The following is a 25,982-nucleotide window of genomic DNA, read 5'->3' as shown; positions in this document are numbered from 1 at the left end:
TGCAATACCAGCTCTACAGTCTCAAAAAAATCAAATTGAGACATTAAAGACATGAAAAAGGTGACTGTTTTTTATCTTTTTTTCCCTTTCAATAGTGCGGCTTCATGACAGCATATCAGAAGAAGGATTCCATTACTTAGTCTTTGACTTGTAAGTATGACTTTTGCATATGTTTAGCATGTTGGGAACGTGGTATTCAAAATACTTAGATGTAAATACAACCTCACAAGGTTAATGCATGAATTTGGTGCAAGGAATTGGACAAATAAATGTAAATAGAGCTAGTAACATATTTGGTCATTTGCATATGTAAAAGCTAATTTGTAAGGGTCACTTTGAGAATTCCACATTAAAAAAATATTTAAAGTAGGGATACTGTTGAATTGGATTTTAATATAAAATGTAGGTGTGTAAGTGTTGTGGTTTAACCCGGCTGGCAGCTAAACACAGCCGTTCGCTCACCCTCCCTTCTCCCTCTCTGGGATGGGGGAGAGAAATGGAAAAGCAAAGCCTGTGAGCTGAGATAACGACAGTTTATTAAGACAGGAAAATAACAACAACAATAATAATAATGATGATAATAGTACTACTACTAATAATGTGTACGAAACAATTGCTCACGATGCAATTGCTCACCACCCTAACCACTAACTGAAACCAGGACAGTAAGTAAAAGTTGCATGCTATCTGCCAAAGCTAAACCAACATACAATTCAGAAAAAGGAATTCACTGCAAACTGGTTGTCTGATAAAGGAAACATAAACAAATGTGGAGGAGTAGCAAATCCTCAGTGCTATGTTGACAGGTAAGCCTGATTTCACTAGAATGAAAAAGATCATATGAATTTTATTGCTGATTTATGGTTTACTGATATGTATGATTAGTTTCATTTTGACTCTTTTCAGAATACAAAATGCCCAGCATACAGAAAGGAATTGTCTTTCTCAATTTACTCTATGAATTTGAATCCTGTGAGCTGTTGGAGCATGTGTGTGTGGGAAGAGGATGGTTACAGAAAGGGATAGATGGGGACGAAACCTTGTTTCTTCCAGATAATGGTGTTTAGTAAAACATGACAACATGAACATAAATATAGCAGACTCCTACCTTTGAAACAAAAACACTAATATTCTTCACAATTCTCGGTGATGGGCAAACTCTCCAATCATGTGAAAAACTACCGCTTTTGGTTCTGCATATGGGCAGACATGAATGGTTGGTAATCTTCTTGCAAAACTGACATATTCAGGTAAAACAATTTGTTTCAATTGCATATTTTTCCATGGCAGTTTATGGATGTGACAAATTCCCACCTCCTCCTGCCCCCACTAAGAACTTTCTTAGGCCCGATACGTTTTTGCTGGTTAGAATGAGAATACATTATTGCCCTAGAACTGTGAAATAGCTCACTTCGAAGCACCCAAACAGAAGTGCATTCAGTTTAGGTAAGTTAGAACCCAGGTCTACAATCAGTTACATGCTTTCACATTCAGGTTACCTTCTGTTTTATTTGCTGACTTTTAAATCTCTGGGGACTTCTTCTAGACTAGAGTTTAGACTAGCAATACAAAATTTTAAATACATGGTCTGTCTGCAGTGAAGACGTTTAGGGTTCAGTACTCTGATCTGAACTGGGCACAACAGGAACTTAATATCTGATTTGTATATATCCCAGGTAAGTGTTCTGACTGTTCGCTTAAAATCAGCTCTAGGGCACGGCATGCATACTTGTTCTCTGACATACCTATTTTTGTTGTTGTTTTGTTTTTCTTTTAAATTAAGGGCTACAAAGGAAATCTTTCTGTGTGGTACTGCTGAAACGTTCTTAATCCTGAACTCTTCCAGTAAATGCATGTAGAATTGCTAGTTCTGGGGACAACATCGCTTTTATAAACTGATGGTATTTTAATTTCGTGCCATATTATTGTACCATTAGAAACTGACCTACTGTAATTGCATTAGTGCATTTTTTACCTTAAATTGAATATCTAATGTCTGCTATATCTCAGGAGATTATGATTGCAATATGAACTGGAAGGAATTTGAACAGAGTTGTAGATATCAGTATCTATATCTGGGTACTTACAGAGTAAATAGAAGCATGTGTTCAGTAATAGGAAATAATATATAACCCCAAGGTACTGTCTTGCCAAAAATAGATCGCGTACCAAACATTCTGCACTGGACTGGAACTTCCTCTATTTCAATGTCACTTCCATTCAGGAAAAACATACAAACAGACTCATACATCTGTTGCTCCTCCAGAGCAGTCTGCACATTTTTGTTTTTCAATTTCTTCCAATAAGGAAATAAGGAGGGCTTCAATATATATGTACAGATTTTTACTTTTTTTTTGGTCAGAAATAATTATTTTGCAAAAAAGAAAAATGTCTAAATGGTAAAGGTGGTAACTCTACTGACAGATACCAATCTTTGGTAGATAAGTATCCTAATTAGTAAGCATGGCTTTTCACAGTTTATTTTGCATTCAAGCTAAGAAAGTACTGCTTTAAATAAGAAATTATGGCTTTAATACTCACTAATACTATGGATTAGTGAAACTTCACCTTTAATGCAGTTATAGATGTGGTTTAGTGGCTTGTTTAAAAGAAGTACATAAAAGAGCTGCCACAAAAAAGGTGCCATATAGACTTCTTTAATATGAAGACCAAGTAATGTGCTTTCATTTTTTTCCAACTAAAGCTCGACTGTGGTGTAACACTGTCACTCCACCCACGCATACCATCGTGTTTTTTATCTTAATGATTTCTTTCAGACTGTGTGGGATTCAGTGCTACTGTTTCTTCAGAAATTTCCCTTAAACTGCATCCCACATAAAGTACAGAGGAAGAGTTCTTTTTCTTGAATAGAAAAAGATGATCATTGTCACATTCTATTTTGAATTTCTAATAATCTCTTTTTACTAAATGTCATAGAGATGTCTGCAATCTGAAGGAGAAGCCTGTTGCTTTGCTTCTATACCTCAGTGATAGTTATGCTTTCATATGGAGAGAGAAAAGTGATTAATGTTCCCTGCTACGGGCTTGTGTTTAGGTGAAGAGTTCTAATGCCAAAATGGGAAGGTGGAAGTCTTAAATTCCACTTGGAATTTGGACATTTAACATTGAATGAAGTGATTCCTGCTAGAAGGAGTGTTTATTTTACAGAGGTGTTCCTGTAAGAAGCACTGAATATAGGAGAATTAGAATCATAGAATCATAGAATATCCTGAGTTGGAAGGGACCCTTAAGGATCATCAAGTCCAACTCTTGACACCGCACAGGTCTACCCAAAAGTTCAGACCATGTGACTAAGCGCACAGTCCAATCTCTTCTTATTACCTACACTGAAGCTGACATGCCATATATATGTAATTATGCTTCAGCTGCTGACTCACTGGCCATGGACATACAATTGAAATATGTAAATGGCCAGTTAGTTCTGGAGCATGGGGGTTATTTTGTACTTTACTAGGCAAAGCAGTGATTATCAGTGTCTCCTTGGTGTCACTGCCAAGGAAGAGAGTCATCTTACTGATCTACTGACATGATCTTCCCTACTTCAAAAAAAAATAAATAAACAAGCCTTCTGCAATACTTCGCACAAGCAAAGGACTCGTGCCTGTTATGTTTCTCCCACAAGACACGGTGATTTCTGAATAATGAGGTGTGCACAGTAAGACTGGCAATGAACTCCATAAGTTTCTAATTCCTCTCCCCTTACTGATTAAAGCAACTGTAGTTAAGATTTTCATCTCTTCATCAACCTGTTTCAGTTGCTAAGCACATGTGAGGTTGTTTTCAGTATTAATGATGTTATGTGAGTTCAAATTCAATCAATTCTGTCAGTATTAATTGCTGTATCTGAATGGAAACAGCTGTAGCCCTTGAAGACTCTTGTGCAAGTCCGTGAGATTCTCTTTGCTCAGTGTCTCCCATTTTAATGCACTTGTTGACATGCAACAATTGGCACATTTAGAATCCTGGCGTTGCTGCTGAATTCCAAATGGAGGGACTGTAGTGTGTATAAGGAAAAAAAAAATACCCAAAAAAGCCTAGTTGCAGAACAATCTGCCTACAGTAAGTGTCTGAACCTTTTGAGTCCTTTTCAGGAGGAGAAAGGTCAGAAATAAATGTAAAATAATATATTAACACTGTCATTTATGTAGGACTGTTTCCTCCCACCTTCATTATGCTGTTTAAGAAATATGAAATGTAAGCCAAGAGGAAAGAAGGTTAATGTGATCATCAGCAGAGGCTTTTTTTTAGCTGGCTTTGCTAATTTGGGTTTTCATTTTCTTGTATTCAAAAAATTTCCTTACAAATTGAATATAGTACATGAGGTAAATATTTTTGTATATATTGTTCTGAATGTTTCCAACAAAAAAGTGGCATTTAATATTCTAAAAACAGTAGTGTTTTTTTTAATTGATTGTAGAAAGTGATGTCAAAAAGTCTGTGTTTTAATATACCTCTTTGTAAATTAAAGAGAAATAACATCCCTTGTACGTGGAATCCTTCTGCTTGCCTCTCTGTGGCTTTTCTGAAAGATATTCCTGGAGAGGCTTGTTATTTCTACATGGGGTTTGTAATTCTTTTGTTTGAACAACCCCATGTGCTTTATTTGCTGCTTTTTTAGCACGCTTTTCAAGAAAATTACACAAGAACAAGAATAATTAGTGAGAGCCCGTGGCTTTTAATTTGTACCCTGAAAGTCACTAGAGTCCGTATCCTGAAAAGTCCCATCATGAGCTAGGAGCTCACTGAAGTCAGCAATATATCTGTATCAGAAGGGCACTGGGATCCATATAATTCCTCTTTTAATCTTGTGGGGAGAAAGTAGCTTGGCAGCTGTTCCTGTAGCTTGCTAGTTAGCGCAGGACCAAAACCGGTTGGTTTTTATTTGGTTGGTTTGGTTTGATTGTTTTAACCTTCTGGTTTACATTCTTCATTTCTGTTGTGTACGGCCTGGATACATTAGAAGATCTGACTGTACTGGGAGTTGGCTTCTGAGTTAAGGACATAGACTAGAATCTATGTGTGATTTTTTTTTTTTTTTCCTGAATGGTACAATATATCAGTTTTTCGTTATTTTAGCTTAGAAAAGATGATGTTTAACTGAAGCAGCAGTCACCTGATAAATTACAAAAGGCTATAATATATATAATAGGATTTACTTTAATTTCAGAGATCAGCCTAAGTATTTCTGCTGATCAGCAACACCCCCAAAAGTTCTGATTTCAGCACACCTCTCCCCATAAGGCAATTCAATGCCCCTGCTGGTCACAGAGCAGTGCCTCTGAGCCATGCAGTCACCGAAGAGTACATGATTCCTTGATTTGGTTGATGCCCTTCACTAAGCAAGGACAACCTCATAACTAAGGATCTCATATTTGCGTATTTTTTATTCATGCTAGCTATCTCAGATCATTCCCTAGTCATCATGTTCTAGAGGGAAAAAATCAGCCTAGCAAAAAGATGGCTAATAATGAGTAGAAGGCTTTGAAACCACTTTGGTATTAAAGTATGGAGAATAAAAATAAAGTTATTGGTATTGTCTCTGTTCCTTATTTATAAAATTAGTAAATAACATCGGTTGGTAAGGATCCCTTGAGGCTATCTGGTCTAACCCCCTTCTTGAACCAGGTCCAACTGAATCAGGTTGCTCAGGGATTTGTTGAGGCTGGAACACCTTTGGGGATGGCTGTACCTCTTTAGCATTTCTGTTGTTCCAGTTTGTCTGTTGCCTTTCATGCTGTCTCTGTGTGCCCGCTCACTAGGGAATTGTAGACAGCAGCGAGATCTCTCCCAAGCCTTCCCATTTTAGTGGAGAATAAACCCGGTTCTCTCAGCCTCTCCCTGAACATCGTGTGCTACAACTCTAACCACCTCGGTTGCTCTCCATTAGACTCAGTTCTGAACGTCAGTATTGGAAAGGGCAGCAGGGCAGACTTGTGTGGTCTCATGAGTGCCCAGTGGAAGGGAAGAATCATTTCCCCCAGCCTGCGGGCTGTCCTATACTGGGACAAAGTTGACCTTTTTTTTTGCTGCATGGGCAAGCTGCTTGCTCACGTTCAGCAAGCAAAAGTTGCTAACACTGCTGTGACGAATTTTTCAGGCAGAGGCTCAGAAGATACACAAGTGTTATGACTTCTCTTAGTCCCCTGCACTACCTGCCTTTGTTACAGCCTTCTTTACGTTATCTGTCTTCTAAGAATTATTCCTAATGTATCCTTCAGAGTGACAGCATTGGAATTACTGAATACTTGTTTACTTGTCAGTGAAATTCATCTGCTCTGTTCTTGTTTTTATTTTTTCATCTTTTAACAGTGGATAGCAATGCTAAGCAAATGTTTAGTGTCAGCAACTAAGAGCGCATTTTTTTATTTTTTTCTTTCCTTGAGAAGAACATGCATCAGTTTGGTGTTCTCTCCCACTGAAATGCACTTTGATGACAAAAGGTTTTTCTTGGCTTGGATCAAAAATGAGTGTTTTAGGGAAGAATAAGATCAAAGGATGCTTTGTTTTTTCATACATCACAAAATAAGAATTAATCCCCTTTACCAGAACTGTAGTAGAAAACATGCATGCAAAAAAGAGGTATCAAAGAATGTCAAAATACGTGTCAATTAAGCATTTTGTGTTACAGCAATCTAAGTGAGTTTCTGGAAGGTAGAAGGCAAAGAGAGAGAAAGTATGAATTAGGCAACCTGCTATTTTACCTCCTACAGATTTTATTGCAGACTTTTGCACAAAATAGTTACCTGAAAGTAGTTATTTTCCAAAGTCAGTAAGTTATGAACTCAGAAAAAGGATGATATAGCACAAATGTACATGTAAATGGAAACACACGCAAATTAACTGGTTTTCTCAAAGCAGAAAGGGGTTGTGTTACTGGTTGAGCAGATCATTTCTGTCATCATCTAAGTGACTGAATAACTGAGATCTATGAGGAATTGTTGTTAGTATAGTGAATTAGAAATGAATGCCTTGGTTTTGAAGATTCCAAGTATCCTCATTTTTAATTTCCTAATTGTATTAAACTTAATTGTATTCAGTACAGATATTCACTATAGGATAGATTTTTAAGCATCTTAATATTTAAGCATCTCATAACCTACTCCAGCTTTTAACTTTGGGACTTCATTGGGATTATACTGTGTAATATGAAAGCTCACTACCTTCATAAACAGTAATGAAATATGACCATTGATTCCCCAATCTAGGAGTTACTAATGTTGGCATATCAGTAGGATCAAGGTTTTGGAAAGCAGGAATCAGGCTGACTCATGCGTTATGTTTGGAAGTGCTCTGTTTAGGCTGTGCCCAGGGGTACTCCACATTGTGTGCAGTTTCAAGCTTTGTATCAGTTTTCAATAGTTCAGCACAATGCTTTAAATATATGAAGATTTTAATTTAACTATGGAAATATACCAGTGAGTTCCATAAAAGAGAAATGTTAGAATATACTACTAGGAAGATCCTCTTGTTTCTTTGAGTTCATTCTCTTGTTGACGCAGGCAGACAAAGTTTTTTGTTGTTTTGTTTTGTGTTCTTTTAGACATTTTATTTAGAAGCTCATCGATCTTCATCTTAAAATTGAGCATCTATCTGTTACTTTACTAAAAACGTCTTCCTTACACCAGTTTTATAATTGTTACAAACCCTCTCCTGATTTTAAGCATATATTTATACACAAATGCTGGATGTTCATTTATTATTGTATCAATATTGCCCCCTAAAACTCTCCTCTATGGAGAACATGGTTTGTGATTTTTGTCTTCAGTATTTATTTTTAGCCCCCTTAAATACTGTTTTGCTAAGCTAAACTGACTTTGCTTCTGCAAGAAGGTAAGATGAGTAAGTGAATGGATAGCCAGGTAGCAGTTTTCTCCTCATTATGGCTGTTTCAATCCCCATTTTGAACACAAGTGACCAGAATTGTGTACAATATACAAGGAGAGGTTTTACAGCTGTATGTAATGACATTGCTGTCAAATGCAGTCCAAGACTGTGGCAGTATCCTGCTGGTGATTCATTATGGACTGTCATCTTTTGATTATAACAACACAGTTGTGTGTTTTTTTTTTTCTTTTTAGCTACTTCCTACTATCAAACTATTGGTTATCCTGTGAGATCCTAAGTATGCAAGCACACTCTGTTGCTTCTGTTACTTTATCCCCTGGCTTGTGCACTTCTTCCTTTGTGCCATTAATGCCTCTTAATTTACTCTAAGTGGCAATTTCACTAAAGTATTTCTGCATTCTTCGATAACTGAAAATATTTTAGGGGAAAAAAATCTGCCATTTAGCTGATTAAGGTACATCTCTTCTACTGATAAGGTTCCTCCAACTCAGTAATACTCCTTCTAGTAAAAGCATAGAAAGCAAACCAATCTGGCACATGGGTATACCTCTGTTGTGTTCTGACTTACCCTTTAAAGAGCCTTTTCCTTTTTTTAGCATTAGTGCATTCTCCTTTTATGTCTAATTTATGTTGTAATTCTCAAATTGTCCTGAACTGTTCTGAACTTCAGCCACAATTTTCCTTGCTGGTCAGTTCCTGTTTATTTGTGTAGTTGTACTACGTACTCTTGACATCCTTAACTGATGTATGTCATCCTGCCAAATAAGCTGCTGCACTTCGCTGTCATTTTCCAGTTACGATTGCTATTCCACTGCCTACTTTTTATTCACATAATAATTTGAATTGACAAACCTACTGCTTTAATTCCTTCACCGTGCTGGTCAAGACCTCTTTCATTTCTGTACAAATATTTCAGTTATTCTTTTCTGACTTCTCTCTGTCGAGCTGCCTTTAAGTTGCGCATTTTCACTTCTGAAATCTCCTTTCCCATCTTGCTTTTTCTAACAGAGTCACTGGAGGTGAATTGTTTGAAGATATAGTTGCAAGAGAATATTACAGTGAAGCAGATGCCAGGTAAGTCATTTATTTTTCTGATGTTGCCTTTAATAATTCCAGTATAGGTACTTAAATATCTCTTGGTGTTTGGCATCAGTTAGAATAGCAGTCTATAAGAGTCTTGGATTTCTCCTTGAGTTCTCTTAGTCTTTGAAGGAGGCACAGTTTGGGGTTTTGAGCTCAAAACTGTGTGGAGATAAACTCTATGACGTCTTGATGTCTGCAGATCTGAAGAAGCTGAAATTGGATCTAAATTTGATAAATCTGTGGAAACTACTGATGTTGATTAAAAACTCTATCCAGTTTTCCTCTCTGCAAACTGGACATATAATTGCAGCAATCTTATCTAGGGACTCTTGTATTTACTGATCAAAATTTGAAATATATATTGGTCCTGAAAGAAATTTTACATTAAATACCATTTTTGTTCTGGGTCCAGAAGTACTAATTTCCTCTTCATAATTAAACATTTTTTGTTGTGTTTCATCAATAAGCAATTATACTGTGCAGCTCATAGTCTGAGCTCGAATTTGAAATCTCTAGTAATTTGCTGCAAGTGCTTGTTGAAAAACTTGAAGAATAAATTGAAGATTATCATAATTTGCATGCTGGCATAAAATATCAGGGGCATTTTTCCATCTCAGAATCTGTTTGCCTTCATACAATAATAAACCTTAAACATTGTGGTCAGTTGCTTTCCTACCAGTACATTCTTCAGAGAAACTTTATCTCAGAGTAAATTTAAAGAATTTGTCATGTTTTTGTACATTCATAGTCACACACCATTATTGATACACATTTAGCATGTATAATTTTCAGTTATTTCTTTATATTTGGAATTAATTGGCAGACGACTGGAAAGCATTAAGTGTCCCTAACAACACTGGTAAAATAATAATGAACAAAGAAGAAGTTAATCTAAATATTAGGAAGCTTCCACTATTTATTACTCTAACTAATTTCTGGTGGAATAGTAGGAATGTCATTTCTGTAAGCATTTAACTGTAGAGTAACACGTGGCAAAACATGCTGTAGAAGAGCAAACAAGATCAGTAGTTTAGGTGAGGTGGAAGGAGACAAGCTATGTTTAAAAAAAAAAAAAAAAATCGCAGGGATTTTTGCCTAGTATTGATGCCAAAGGCCATATGGTGTCATTGTGTTTTAAGATTATTGTGATTTAAAAGCAAACAGTGCATTTTTTTTTTCCGTTTTAGTGTTATTGCGTATTGGAAGTTGCTGTGCATATATATACTATGAATATATGATATATATATGCATGTATATATTCAATAGAACTTGACCAAATAAGTGAAATTTCTAGTTATTATGCATCTCTATTTTTATATATTTATATATATACAGATGTGTGTGTACACATATATCTCTATATATATAGAGCATACATGTCTGTATATGTGTGATTGTATGTATCCCTTTAGAAATAGTTAATGGACTTTAAAGATGCATATCCTAGGATTTTAATACTGGTCTGCTCCTGCAAGCCCTTACTCATGCAAGTAGTCTTTACTCACATGAGCAGCTAGTTTGGTGAGTTGTGAACTACTGGCATAAGAAACGGTTTTCAGGTTTGGGCTCCAGTTACTGATTTATCACCATTCCTTCTCAATTCCATGGCCAAAACATTTTGGATGAGCAGAATCAAATCCTTGGCCCATGACTACTATATATTACTTCACTATATATCACTGACTTCTGCCACAAGGATATCTTTAAAAAGAAAACCAAACGCATTTATAAGCTCTTGTGGTGCCGAAAAACATCTGAAAAAGTTCCAGTGCTATAAAAGATGAATATTCTAGTTGTGCCTTTTGGCATGGTACACTGGTCAAAACTTGCAAACCTGGGCATGGAAAAATAGGTGCTAATTCAATTATTTAAAGAGCCAAAAGAAAGCATTTGTCTCCATTTTTGATGTGGATTTCCATTCCATGTGTGACTCTTTATTAAACTATTGTTCAACAGTACTTTAACTGAAATTGCATGCCACCTTTTTGAATGACTTGGCTTTATTCTGCTAATAATTTGTAAGAAACCATTAGATTCACAATGGTAAATGTTTTGCTTCTCCTTAACTTTTGATTTTTTTCATCTGTTTTCTGTATATCATTTCACTTTTGAACATTTTCTTGTTTCAGCACTTGTAATGTTAACTTCATTGTAAAAATGTTCAAAAAAATATGAGATATCACCAAATAATTTATTGTCTCCAGTTTATTTTTTCTATCACAGTTTTTGGAAGCTAGAAAAAGCTTCCATACTGCTGAATGAAAATGCAGTCTAATGATTCTGTTTAATAGGTGTCTTATGTCCATGTTTAAATGTTTTTTGGTTTTTTTTTTGGTTTGTGATTTTTTATTTTAATTTTTGGCTGTGTTAGAGCTGGAAATAACTCAGTTTTTAACACTGTTTTGTTCCAGTCCAACGTACAATCAGGACTTGTCAGGAGATGTACAATTGTTTTTGTTCTTTATAATTTTTTTAAGTTTTGTTTTATTTTGTATTTGATGTGATTATGTGCCTTTAAAATGTTCTCCCTTCCATTCTGCCCTTGTATCTTTGCAGTCATTGTATACAGCAGATTCTAGAAAGTGTTAATCATTGTCATCTAAATGGCATAGTTCACAGAGACCTGAAGGTCAGTATCTGGTGCCCATCAATTGGATAAGAGTTGTGTGGTTGTTTTTCTGCTGGGTAGGGGCAGAGGGCGGGTTGTGTGCGCTGTTCCCTTGCCTATCCTGCTCACCCTCCAAACAGCTAGATGAACAAATAATTAATGCATGATGCCTCTTTCCAGTTTGCAAGTCTACAGGCCTAATATACATCATGGCAAAAGGGGGAATGGTTGCCAAAACGCTGTCCCTTTTCCACGGCTCTGGATTTATCCCATGCTGTCGAACACGTCTGGTATTTTATTAAGGGTGTCCGTGTATCGCTGTGCACGCACATGGAGGTGAACTTTGGCTGTGATGTATGTCAGCTTGCAGATTTACACACCACTTCTGTTCTGAGCCCTGGGTTGCAGTAGCACAACAGCCGGTCGCACGCTGCTGCATTAGAGTATGACGAACCCTCAGGCAAGTGATGCTAATTGCTGACTAAATTGGACCGTGAGAAGTTAATAATTTACCCAAAACACCTCGCTTCCGATGGTTTTTTACCTCAGTGGCCGCTACAGTTCCTGATGCCTCCGAGAGAGCTGGCAGAAAGCGGAGGCGGAACAAGTAAAAGATACCAAATCTGTAATGCGACCTCGACAAGATTTCGATTGGCCGAATTTGTAAGCTTTGCCGAAGGCTTTCCTTAAAAATGGTCCTTTTTATTCAAAATAAATAATAATAATATAAATAAAAACGAGGTCAGAGCAAGCCAACCGAGGCAGGTCCCCGGGGCCGGCAGGGTGCCTGAGGCCGTCGTGCTCTGAGGGGCGGCGGGGCGCGGCGGGGCAGGGCGGGGGGCAGCGGCGCGGCGGGGGGAAAGCGGCGCCCCCCGCCCGGCCCCGGCCCCGGCCCCGGCCCCGGCCCCGGCCCCGGCCCCGGCCCCGGCCCGGCCCCGGCCCTGGCCCCGCCGCCTCCCTGCCGGCGCCCGGCTGCGGGCGTGCGGGCGGCGAGTGCACGCTTGGAACTAACACGCGCCCCTGGTGTTTGCATGCAGTCATTGCATTCAGCAGATCCTGGAGGCTGTGCTCCACTGCCATCAGATGGGCGTAGTCCATCGCGACCTCAAGGTGAGTGCTGCTGCCCCGCCGAGCCCTCCCCAGCCGGGGGCTCCGCCCGTCCCCGCCCCGGCGGCGCTCCGCCGTGCCTCAGCGGAGAGCAGCAAACCCTCACGAGCAGCCACGGTGCTCTTCTTGCCCTTTCTTTTTGCTTTTGTTGTCTTTCGGTTATTGGTTCGCTTCACCTCCGAGGAGAAACCCCGCTCAAGGCTTACCGATACCTCGCTGTCCGGGTCTGGGCTGTGGGGCTCAGCCCTCAGAGCCTGCCCTCACCTGTAGTCAGGACCAGGGGAAACAGCAGCCACTTTCCATGCCTTTGGTGTATTCGCTGAATACACGGTGTTCCTGTCTGTCATCCAGAGATTTTGGGGCAGGGTATGAAGGAGGGAACTTCAACTCTCTCATCAGCGTGATTGGAGTGCTTCTGGGACACGTGCTGGTGTTCGTACATCGCTGCGGAAAGGCCTGCTGCTGCAAGACTGCTGGCACAAGCCCTCTCTCTCCTCCGGATGACTGGGCTGTCAAACATGTTCAGAAAGATGGAAATGCTACAGCATTCTCACAGTGATGGTCCTGAGAAGTCAAGTAGAAAGCTCCTGTGCTGAGAAGAGCATCTGTCCTCAGACAGAAGGCTCCTGTGCCGAGAACAGCATCGCCTCTTTCTTAGCTGTGTACTCTTGCCTCCTGTGTTAGAAGCATGCTGGCGTGCAAAGAAACAGTTAAACATCCTTTTCTTTTACTGGGAAGCTCAGAGAGGCAAGTTTGTCTCTCAAAGCTATTAGTAAACTAGCCTCACGGATAAGGGAGAGGACTTTGGGCACTTGGGCTTCAAGATCTCAAGTAAAAGAAGACTTTCTTCTGAAAGCAAATGGAAATGCGCTATCTGAAATACCAGATCCTTTAGAAAGGCAGAAGAAAAATGGCTTGAGAGCTAAGGCAGTGAAACACACGCTAATTCTTTCTGGCACAGCTTCTGTCTCTTTACTTTTCTTCCAGAATGAGTTATAGGGAGCAGGAATTTCCTTCCAGGACAGGAGTTTTCTGGTGGTTAGTATTAATTTTTGGAATCAGAATGCTGTCTTCTTTCTTGCCCTTCTTCACTCCCAAAAAAATAACTGTCACAAGCATTGTTTGAAATAATAAAAGTATGTGTCATGTATGATCATGAAGGGTTACACTTGGACAGCTTAGAGAGCGTGATGTATTCTAGAGAGACATACAAAATCTTCAACCCGTTTTGCAATTCTGGATTTCCCCAGGTCACGGTTGTACAAAAAGAGAATGACGAATCTCTGACCAGTCTGTAACTCTTGCATGGCAGGGAGCTGGATAACACGTACCAAGTCTAAATGAAAGGATGTCAGATTTGTCCAGCTGCTCTGAGGGTTTCCTGTCCTCATTGCACATGCAGCATTATGCTTTTAGCATGAAAAGGAATAAAAAAAAAAAAACCTTGATTGTAGCCTTGTAAACTGACTTTCAGGCTACACAATAAGGAGTGCTTTCTAGTATGTTTTATACATTCACAAAAAATATTTTTTTCTTCGGAAATGTATTAAATGCAGCTGCTGCCTGCTCCAAACCATGTGTGGATTCCTTATTCTGGCAAATCCGGGATGAATTGGAAACAGTGTGAGAAAAACTGTTTCTGCCAAACTGTAGTACCCAGTTGCATTTCTGAAAGTGAAAACTTCAGGAAACACAAAACCATCCTTCTTCACTTACTACTTTCTGGCAAAAGAAAAATAAAAGAAGAGTGAAATGAAAGACTGTGGTAAAATTGCAGCAGAACTCTGTACAGAAAAGAAGATGCAAAGGCCCAAGAGCAGAACTACAATATGCAAAAGATGGTTATGGCCTGGCATGGATCTTTTAACTGCAAAACTCTGGATTTTTTTTTCGAGTAATGCAGACCACAATTTGATGGCATGTTTGGGGGTGTGGGCGGGCAATGAGAGGAGGAGATTTGAACAGTTGAACAATCTGCTTTTATTTAACCGACCTTTAAGTGTAATTTAGTAGCAAATGGGAGCTTTTGCAACCTCTTATGACCTGCAAAACTGTGTGTTGTTGCTCTTCTCAAAATCCTTGTGCAAGTCAGAATGGTGGCAGATCCTAGATCCAGAAAAAACTGACCTGTTAGTGGCAGCCTGTCTTTAACAGATGGTGGAAGTGCACTTCTGTGTAGGAATTTCAGCTCTTGGCAACCAGCAGCATAGCTGCTTTTTTAAACTCTATGCTTGCGACCCTCTTGCATTCCCCATGGAAGTTAAATTTAAAAACAAAAACAAAACCCCTAATTTTATTGTAGAGAAGAATATGCAGAGGCATATTACTTGATCTCTAAGAACAAAGATGTTTGGAAAAACAAAGCGTAAATCATGTTAATTTATTTGCAAGTAATTTCAATAGTTAACGCTGCCATTCTACATGCTTGACTGCAGCAGGTCTCCCCATAGTACGAAGTGACACTATTGAATCCAAAGTAGAGTCCTCAACGTCCCGGATTGAGCTATTAATGTTTTCCAAGTAATTGCAGTCATTCTAAGTTCATGCATGATAATTATCTGGTATGCCTTTTGTCGTCCAGAAGTGACAGCTGCGTGTTGTTTAAGGGCACGGTCCACACAACACTGTCCAAAAGGCTGTTGTCTTTGGCTTAGGAAAAAAACAGTAAATCTGCTTCATCTTCTGTTGAAACATATTCATCTCTGATGGTGGTGTTTCTCTAGAGCACTTTGGCAGATTAAAGATGTGTAGTGGAATTACAAAAAAAAAAAAAAAAAATAGCAACAGAAAACACAAAACTACTATTTTGGGTGGAATCATGTTGCTAAGTGCTTGGTAGGGCAGTAGTTCTGTTTCAACCAAGAGGGTGAGGCATTTCGCTGCTGTTGGATTGCTGAAGGTCACAACAAATAAGATCATTCATTGTTGTAAGAGGTTTACATAAGTGGTGCATTCCAGGAAATAATTACTGGAAACTTCTCTCACCCCAGTAGAAAACATGTAAGAACATATGTGGCTACATGGTGAAGTTAGTGTGATGAACCAGCAAGCAATGTGAAATTGCTTAAATCAGTATTGATAAATCTAGAGAAAAGTCCTGAGCTATTTGGTCAGTCTCTGTTTAGGTAATGTCCCTGAAGTGGTTACTGATAATTGAAATGAATATAAAGATCATATTTGATTCCCAGAAACCTTAGTCTTGGTTTTGAAAATTTTGGAAATGGGAGATTAATCATGTAATCGTTGATGAGAGGGTTTTAATGTGATCTTTTTCTGTGATATAGCAACTGTGGGCTGAGTGAGAGATGGTGTTTGTAAATGAAAAATGTTCCTTTGCAGTTCAGTGGAAGGGAAAAAAGCACCTGTAAACTAAATATTTTTGTCAAGGCCAGTTTGTTGTTAATTAATAGACGTGTCACAGTGGTTGAGGTCTTGATTACACTCAAGAATATTTGACACAGATGTATTAAAGATAGCCTTTCCTCAAAGAAGCTTATAATCTTACTTGTTCCCAAGATCAATACCCGCATGGAATTGACTGTAATCACATAAATAGTCCCTTGGAAGCATATATGATTGCTGCTGGGCTTAAAATGAAATATATATTTAAGAATTTGCAAGATTGGTTCCCCAATGCCAGAGTGGATGTAGTGAATTCCCTAGTGATAGAGCACTACAAAAACTGCTTCTGGAAAAGTCGCAATACCCTTGAATGAAAGGTCTTGATAAATGTATAACAAAACCTTTTTTAAATATATTGAATATAGGAAAAAAAAATGTCAAGAAAATATTATAGAGGTCAATTTTCTGAAATCATCTGTTGCATTCTACAGTATTTTGTAGGTTTAAAAAATAAGGCTTCATAGAATCAAGTTGTCTTTGGACGATTCAAATTTGATGTATTCACTAAATGAGGTTAAAAGGATACATTGTGAACACTAGAATGAACACCATTGTTAATGTTCAAATCCTTTACTTTTGATTCTGTAGGTATACTGTAGCATTTGATTTCAGATGTTACCATGTACTCTAAAAAAGCAAAGTGGGAACTTTTGCAGTCTTGTATTGTTATTTGTGGTAGGTTCTCTGCAAGCACAAATGTGGGCGTGATGTTTTTGCAGAAAGATTTGCACTGCAAATACACCTGCCCGCTAAATACAAATATGAAAATACGGCTGCTATTGCTATGCTGTCATGCAAAGCATATTTATGGTCCACAGCTGTAGATGCCTGATCCTGCTAACTGCGTAGGTCAGACTACTAATCAAATGAATACGTGTCTTTGGGGGATTTCAGCAGTGGTTTTCCAGTAGTGTGCTGTTAGGACTCTCCGAATTGTCCTATTAAAGAAAAAGGTATCACAATGTCATATGGCCATTCTGGCCTATGTAGTTCTTTGATAGATGTGCCCATTTGTCTTGCCGACATATGGGGTCATGAAGGCTGCTTACAGGCCTGGTGGTTCTTCCCATTAGGAATGGAAAGCACAATTTTTGTAATTCTATGGAGAAAATGCATGGTGTTTTTTTCATTTTCCACTGCTTTAAGTATTTGTTCTTTTCCAGACTACCTTAACTAAAGCCAAAAGGGAAAAACTGTTTAAAATACGTTTACTCATCTTTTCATCTCTATTTTTTTCTCTTTCTGAATAAAGCCTGAGAACTTACTTTTAGCTAGCAAATCCAAGGGAGCAGCAGTAAAACTGGCAGACTTTGGGTTGGCTATAGAAGTCCAAGGAGAACAACAGGCTTGGTTTGGTAAGTAAATATTTTTTATTTCTTACCATTTATGTAGTGTTACCATTCAACCTTCCAAACCTCCCAGTTCTCACTCTAGTGTAAAGTCTGTAGCTGTGTGACTGCTTGATTTGTAGCTTTAAGAGAGGGGTATTTTGTTCATAGTTCAATCAGATGGCTAAACTTTAGATCTTTTTCTCCAGGAAATACATTACCTGTAATTCTCAGCAAATCAGAGCTTGGCAGCAGACCTCATATGTTAAAAAACAAAAACAAACTACAAAAGTGGCCCATAGCTACATGTCCAAATCTAAGAGCTCACTTAGACAAGAAGAAGCACTGCTTCGTAACCTCTTCTTCATTGGCAAAGCTAATTCGCTTTCCTAAATGACACAAAATAAATTGGCAGAAGTATCTTCCGTTGGCACAGCTATGTTCATACTAGAGATTTTGCAAGCACAGCAGTACGTTGTAAGGGATAGGATGCAGAGGAAATTTTTTTTTTTTATTCATGCTTCTAGTGAATATATCTTTCTTTACAAAAGGTCCTTTTGCATGTAATCTAAGTACTTTTGATATTCATTGACCCTGAAACTTAGGTTTCCTGACTATGGGCTTGTCCCAGCTATTGTCTGCTTGTAAGTTGACTAAGACATAGGTATACAACAGTCCCTTCTTCTTAACTTTCTGTTTCATATCTTTATATCTCACTCTCTATATATTCATATATATATATATATATTTATAAGTGAAGGAACTTCAAGTGTCAAGGCTGGGAAAGGAGATGGCTAGTTTGCCTCCCTCTGGAATGGTCCATTGTTCTGTTGACCGATGAGTAACACTGCAAGCTAATACAGCTGCCCAGTGAGCAAAACATGTTGTCTGAACAGCTGTCAGTTGGAAATAATTGAAAAAATTATTATGAAGCATTTTGAAATAGGACTTGAATTAAAAAAAGAAACACACATGGGGTTTGTGAGTACCTGAAACTGTCAGCCATCATCCACATCCAAATCTTGCTGTGACAGTCCAGTTTATCTGCCCCAGCAGATTTATATCGTGGTCCTAGAGGTGACTGCCCCTTCAGACCTCCTAGTAAAGCTGTTCATGAAACTGTTCTTTGACACACAACGTTAAAAATAACCTTTCTTATAAGAATGTTCAATAACTAATATAGAAGCATCTCATATAGCAGATCATGGAGACCATGAATCCAGGAGGCAAGAGGGTGGTTAAATGTGTTTGGAACCTGGTGCAGCAGTCTGGAAAAGGTTTTCTGCCTGTAATTTAAAAAGATATTTTGAAGCTGAGACTGGAGTTTCTCAGCGATTTTGGTGACTTTGAAAACTTTATCTTCATCTGGGATGAATCAAAAGCACGCTTACTTGATAGTGAAGGTCACAAAGGTGTATCAGAATGTGGAAACAAACTGTGTGTGCATGCAGCCACCAAGAGTACAAGTTCCATGCTTCAGATCAGCTCACGAAACACTGGAAAGGGAGGGTTTCTGCCCTCCAGGAGATAGCAACTCACATGTAAACCAGATCTCTGGGATCGATACCTGGAGTAGTGTCCTGTACAATGCTTCACTTCAGGGTATGAAAAAAGGATGGGGGATGGTGCATTTCTCTCTAGTCCCACTAAAATATTCTTTTTTTGTTAATGATTAAAAAAATATATATATTACAGATTGTTACAGTTAACAGATGCCCAAAGGAAAAGTGTAGGAAAAAAATAATACTGATCATTTTAAATAATAAGACACATAAATATAATGCTTCTGTCTCAAATACCACCCCCTTTGAACAGATATAGAGCACAAGTCAGAAGTCATTGTAAATCCAAGGAATGAAAAAATATATGCATTTGTAGCAGCTACATATTCTCACTTACAGCAGATAGGAAGTGCAGCTTAAAATTGAACAAAGCATTTGGGAGCTTGCTCGCAAAGCTTAGAATAAAAGCACAAAGGATTTTGTGCATGCGGTGTGTTAAGAGATTGAGTTTGAAATCTAGGATATATCTGTGTGTGGGTGCACAGGCAGTACCATTGGGCATATGTTGGTAGCTTCATAAGCTAGCCTGTTGTTTTAAATCCCAGCCTTTATATAAATGGATTTCAATAATCCAGAAAAGACGGTGGAGATTGCTCTTGCACATTAACAAAACAGAGTAGTGCAAAAGGAGTTGAATAGAACTAAAACAAAATGCAAGTGAGGTGTTAAAATCACAGAAACATCAGGAAAGCAGGAAGCTGCTCAAGCAGCAGATAGAACTTGACTTCAGGGCTATTTTCTCCAGATGGTATGTCTGTATGGATGCAGACAACGCACATGAGACTGCAACTCCCTGTAAAATGTTGCGCTTTATTTTTTTGGTCAGTCATTGCTTGTGGAGTGCAGACTCGTAGCATCCTGAAGACTGCCATGCTGAACTTGGTAGAAAAGAGAGTGAGCAAATTGTCTTCAAAACACGTATATGTAAGGAACAGAGAGGCTGGCAGCAAGATGATGGAAGGAAGTAGTGTGATGTGTCTCTTTTAAAATTTGTAATATTTGATAAAACGAGTTGGTTCTGTACCTGTTTTGGAACTTCCTCTACAAAAGTTTTCCATAATGGTCTGTGTGCCTGCCTTCATCTTCTCATGACTGCTTTAGCAAGGCAAAAACATGATGTGTTCAGTGTTTTGAACTTTCTCTTGCTTCCTTCCAGAATATTTTTCTGCTTTCCAGTGGATTCTGCAGCACTTAGTGACTCATGGCATGCTCTGATTCTAATTATAGCCCTGCATCAGTATTTCTCTCTCCTTTCTCTCCTTTTTTCTTTTTTTTTTTTTTTTTTTTCTTTTTTTTTTCTCTCTTTTTTCTTCTTGTATTCTTCTGGTTTGATGGTTACTTTTCTGCCTCAACCAGCAGGAAACAAGCCATAGGACTGTGCGTTTGGATACTACAGGGATATTTCCCCAGTTTGCATGTTATAAAGCAAACCTGCTTCTTGCCTGTTTGCAGGAACTGTTACTCGGTTTAGCTGAAACTCCCCACACTCCTACCAGGTGTTGAGTGTGATGGGAAGGTGTCTGACAGGCTGCACTCACTCGCTGGGACAGACTCGCTGGGACTCACTCAAACTCACTCAGTGGGATGGCTGCAGTTTACTCATGGGTAGTCAGATTTAGTCCTAGTTATACCTTGTAGTAAACTAAGTCCAGCCTTGTAGATAGGACTGAAATACACACCATTTCATTCATTTGAGCAGCTCCTCTGATTTTTTTTTTGATAGTTGCATGAATGGCACTAAGAGGCCATAACTCTAGCAAGGTGATGAAAGCATAGGACAGCTCTTCGAGCAGTAATCTCTTCTGCTGTTGTTTAAGATACATCTCCCCATATTAATTTTAGTTTATGTCATGGGATTGTAGTTAACCTTCAGTGCAGCTTTGACTTGAGACATGCTCACCATTTATGAAGTTAAGTATATGTGTAATCTTCGTGTAAGAGGGTTTTGAGACCGTAAGCTATTTAAGGTTGAGTAACATGCTATTTCATATGTGCATGCACCACCAAACAACACAAGGCACCCTAGGCCTCTGAAATACTAATTTACATTGTGTGACAATAGGAATACATGGTGATACGGTGTTTTGTAGGTTACTGTACAGTCACAAAAAGTTTCCAGCTTTCCATTCTTTTTTTTTTTTTTTTTTGTTTGTTTTTAGCTAAATTACTCCTATTAGCAATAGATTTCTAAAAAACGCACTCATATTTATTTCTGACATGTTTTTTTCTGATATGTGTAGACCCATTCTGTGTCCTTGTTGAGAGACAAAGTTAGCTAAGTAGCATATTTATTTTCACTGTGAAGTTTAGTTTCAAGTGAGGTATAATCATGTTTATGGAGCTATGGTAAGGTTGAAAGTCAATACAATTTTACAACTTAAATTAATACAAAAATATGAATGTAGAGCACTATGCCAAAGAAAAAATATGAAACTACTCTTTTGAAAGCTACTTGGAGCATATATTTATTAGCTTCTCAAAGGAGCTTAAACTATGTTTCCTGTATGATAGGACTCTAACAATTCATGGCTCTCATATCAGGAGACTGAGAAACACAAAAATATTTTTATAAAAATATTTTAGATAAATTCTCAGTAGAATACACAGAATGTGTTCCTCCATTTCCTCCTCCCACCCCAAAATGATTGCCAGCTGCAGGGCAAAGGCTTCCTTTTTCTGTAGCTGTCCAATTTACATGTTATCACTGTCTTTCATAAGTTCCATGGCTTATCTTCCATTCAGCACAAGTTTTTAGGAATACAACGTGGTATTTCAAAAATAAGATGTGGTCCCTCATTAAAGCCACAAAATACCTTTCAAGAATTTTCAGCCGTTTATTTCAGGCAATGAAAGAGCAGATATACTAAGAGAAATGGTACAGAATGTTACTGGTCTTTTAAGTTTTTACCAAGTCTACATTTACACTTACATTTTTTACTTCTGTTGAGAGAAGACAGCACTGCTGTCAATGAAAAAGGAAGGAAGAACGTATAAATTTTAAAGGCTAGATGACTTCAGAGATGCTTTCCTGAACCTCTGTAAGGAGGTTTCCACAAGTGGTATGACTTCAAGGAAATGAGTGTTGCAATGGAAACATCTTATTAAGAGAAGCTGTGCGAAATAGGAACAGCAAATCATTATGGTTGAAAAATCATAATCATAGAATCATTATGGTTGGAAAAGTCCTCCAAGATCACCTAGTCCAACCGTTCCTCCAACCACCAAAAGAAGACTGAAACCCGAGCTGGTTGTCTTCATGCTGAGCAATAGCAAGTTGTGCTCTCCCGAAGGCATAATTTTTATAGTTTGGGGCTAGTTTAAAATAGACTAGATTAGACTAGTGATTAAAAACAAACAAACAAAAGCAAACCTCAGTGTTCACAGATTTGGGCCTGCGTGGCATGCATTTTCTGTTTTTCAGTTAGTATCTCCAAGGGGATCACTCAGTGTTTCCCCCACTCCCCCTGCTCCACTAACTTTTTTGACCTTGACCCCAAGCAGATGTATTTGCACTTTACTACTGGACGTCTTGCTACAGCTCACGGTAACGAACAAGTCACAAAGGAAATGTTGTCAGCTATCTTGAAGCCCCCCTGGAAGCCTTCCAGTGTTGTACTGTCACAAGACCTCTGACACCACTGTTGAGTCTGGAGTGCTAGTGTAGACAGGTCACTGCACCAGATCTGGTGTTAGAAAGGGAATGGGCCAGGTCTGCATAACCGTTCCTATTATTGTTCCTTCTAGGTGATTCACCGTAGAAAGGAAAGTTTCAAATTAAATGGTTGGTGCTGGATGATTTGGGAAAGTCCTGTGTGTTGTGGGCTGACATGAAAATTGCTTGCTTTTTGTGTTGCACATACAGTTTTTTGATAGTATTTCCCTTGTCTTATGACAGGCTTTGCTGGCACTCCAGGATACCTTTCTCCAGAGGTCTTACGAAAAGATCCCTATGGAAAACCTGTGGATATGTGGGCATGTGGTAAGGCATTATTCTGAAAGATGACATTTAGTGCACTGTAAAGTACTTTGAGGGAGAAAAGATATCTAGAATACCTTGCATTCAACATCAGAAAATAGGTATTAGTTAAAATTTGATACTAATTGTTAGATGAAATCATCAGGTATTTTGTTATTCTACCAGCTTCGTTTAATTTGGGATATTGTTTGTGAAGATATGTTATCACTGCATTCTTTACAATGTCTACAGAACAGATTTTTATAATACTAGCATGCACACAATGCCTAACTAGTTACAAAGCGTAACAATTCATATATATGGTCTAAAAACCAATGTGACCAAGATACTCTAACTACAATTTTTAAACTCTGAAGCTAAAGTTTTTGTTAAATGGAGTACAGACCAATTACTTTATCATCCAGTTCTTGAAACATTGTAATTTATGGTACCAGCAAAGGGATAGCTACCTACCTAAGAACAAATGGTACCTTTCCTTTTACTTCTACCCACACTTACTGGGTTTTATTTATGAAAGCATTTTTCTTTAGTCATAGTGAATCATCTCTGTAGAACTTGCAGGTGGACTTTTTAATTTCCTATCAAACATATATTTATGGAGATAAACTGAGTTGCTGAAATTTTCTTTGCATGAGATTAGTTAAAACAGAATAAAACAGAATTAGTTAAAACAGCAGTACAATACTTGATAACACCAGAGGTTAAAAAGAGGCATTTTTATAGAACATCAATCATCACTGAAAAGTGCAAACCTATTTCTCCAGTTAAATAGATATTTTCAGTGTGTCAGATCTGATTTTGTGTCAGATTCGTTCTTACCCACACTATTGGAGGTTATTCTGTGAACCCCGCATTTACTCTTATCTGCAGCAGTGTTTTTCAGGAGCTGGGATGCTCCTGTTGAGCTGTTTGTCTTACATGGTTGCCAGCTGCAAAATGATTTTTTTGTTGTTGTTGTTGTTGTTTGGTTGGTTGTGTTTTTTTTTGAAATCACTTAATACTGCTATGATTTCTACAGGTGTCATTCTGTATATCCTCCTGGTGGGATATCCTCCTTTCTGGGATGAAGACCAGCACAGACTCTACCAGCAGATCAAAGCTGGTGCCTATGATGTATGTGCCATATTCTGTCTTCTAAATTATTTATTATCGCTCCTTTAAGTAGGAGCTTTCTAGAGTGAAAAGTGAAACTAGATTTATTCTGTAAATTTTATTTTTATTTTTTTGTACTGACTATTGTTATGAGCCACTCAGTATGGTAAATGTCACTTTAGTAAAAAGAACATTATAAGGATGGGAATATCTATACTAAAAGAGTTTCACTTTACCTAGGGCTTCAAGCTTTCATTGTCTGGTCCTTGTATAAACCATAAAAGTTTATGTTATCCTGAAAAGCCTGTTAAGACCTCTGTGCTCCTGATAAATATTTCTGAACTCTTAAAGGCCTGTTGTTTTCCTTATGGTTTATCACTTCAACTAATTAGTTATTTTAAATTGTTTCTAAGAAGTCTTAAGCTTCCTAAATATTCTTGTATCGCCCACTTCTAAATAAAGCTCATAAATATGAGCTGCTCAAAAATAATAGTTTCATTAACTATATGTGTATTCCAACAATAAGCATTACGACTGTTGGTAAGCATCAGCTGATGATTTGGTGACATTATGAATTTTGCAACATCATCCATTTATATTAAATTAAACAGACAGAAGGCCATTGGTGTTCATCTTTAAGTCATTTGTGAGTGATGAAGAGGAAAAGACTGAACATTCTAATTTTTAAAAGCTCTTAATTGAATCTAGTCTTGGAGAGTAATGACTGAAAGGTGATGATTGTTATGCTAGATATGTTATGCCTTTTAGTGGAAATGAACTTAGGCTCTGTCTAGTCTTCTTCCAACCAAACAAGGAATTACACAGTAATAAACAGGGTGACAGTAGGGAAATACGGTTTCAGCTGAGAGGGCAAGAAATGAGTAAGTGCAGAGACTAAACTATACATCTGTGTTGCACATAACATAGTAAATACTTGTGAATACTGCATCTAGATTGTATCAAATTCCTGTGGCTAAGAATAAACATTTTTTAGTGCTGGAAAACAAAATGCTCAAGGTTGAGGTCTGTTCACAAAAGTATTTTAAGATGTACATATTTTTTATTCCATTTCAATTTGGGCAGACAGTTTGAGTACATGTGTAAATATTTTGCTGAGCAGGGAGGTGGTAAATCTAATTAGAGTTATGAATTTATACACTACATACAGTTAGCATTAATACTGACGTTGAAAGAAAGTGAACAAGGAGTTTGAATAATAATGATTAATATTTTTGTCTTTATTAATAATGAAATTAGTACTGCATTAGATTCAATATGGCCATATTCTTCTCGGTTGACTGGAGTCTGTTAATCTGTGTGCTGCTGCTAGTTTGCATCGTGTTATTGTAAATATATAAATACTTTGAGTCTGAACCAAATCAATAAGAAGTCAAAACAGTAAAGGACAAAAGCATTACTTATAAATCTGGCTAATGCAATCTGTTATAATTATGGAAAAACATTTTTTTTTCATTAGAACTAGACAGTAATATTACAGAACTAATATCAATAAATATATTTAGGTAAAATTGTGTAGTGATCATGCAAGATAATATACATGTACATATTTTTTCTTAAGTTTCCCTCACCAGAATGGGATACAGTGACTCCTGAAGCAAAAGACCTTATCAATAAAATGCTCACTATCAACCCAGCGAAACGTATCACAGCATCAGAAGCACTAAAGCATCCATGGATCTGTGTAAGTACTTTCTGTGCATTTAACAAAGTAATTTAATAGACAAATCAACTTATGGTATACTTCAGCTTACAGCAGAGGTGTTCAGACGATAATTTTTGTCCTTGTTTATGCTGTTCTTTTGCAGCTATTTAAGTAGTAGAGCGCACAATTGTGATTATATTTATACACTCAATAGTTTTGTACATTGAGGTCTCAGCCTGGAATAAGAAATTTTGTAGAAGCAAACTTCTTTGCCTTGAATTTGTGATGCAGATGT

The 25,982-nt window shown here is 37.9% G+C and overlaps 1 protein-coding gene across 36 annotated transcripts in view; it reads left to right on the top strand.

The window, feature by feature from the left end:
* Window positions 1-25,982, top strand: part of CAMK2D (calcium/calmodulin dependent protein kinase II delta) — a 164,523-nt gene that overhangs the window by 95,243 nt on the left and 43,298 nt on the right. For 24 of the 36 annotated variants that reach the window (XM_068682071.1, XM_068682070.1, XM_068682068.1 and 21 more), the window contains exons 4-10: window positions 96-150; window positions 8,875-8,940; window positions 11,506-11,578; window positions 17,319-17,421; window positions 22,852-22,935; window positions 23,951-24,045; window positions 25,604-25,726. In XM_068682071.1, coding sequence (XP_068538172.1) covers window positions 96-150; window positions 8,875-8,940; window positions 11,506-11,578; window positions 17,319-17,421; window positions 22,852-22,935; window positions 23,951-24,045; window positions 25,604-25,726 — 599 coding nt within the window. Of the gene's footprint in view, window positions 1-95; window positions 151-8,874; window positions 8,941-11,505; window positions 11,579-12,594; window positions 12,668-17,318; window positions 17,422-22,851; window positions 22,936-23,950; window positions 24,046-25,603; window positions 25,727-25,982 lie in introns of all 36 variants that reach the window. The other 12 variants (XM_068682072.1, XM_068682069.1, XM_068682090.1 and 9 more) reach the window with 1 other exon arrangement.

This window comes from Anas acuta, chromosome 4 (assembly GCF_963932015.1).
Source record: "Anas acuta chromosome 4, bAnaAcu1.1, whole genome shotgun sequence".
NCBI classification, from domain to species: domain Eukaryota; kingdom Metazoa; phylum Chordata; class Aves; order Anseriformes; family Anatidae; genus Anas; species Anas acuta.
This window is presented reverse-complemented; position numbering and strand designations above follow the sequence as displayed.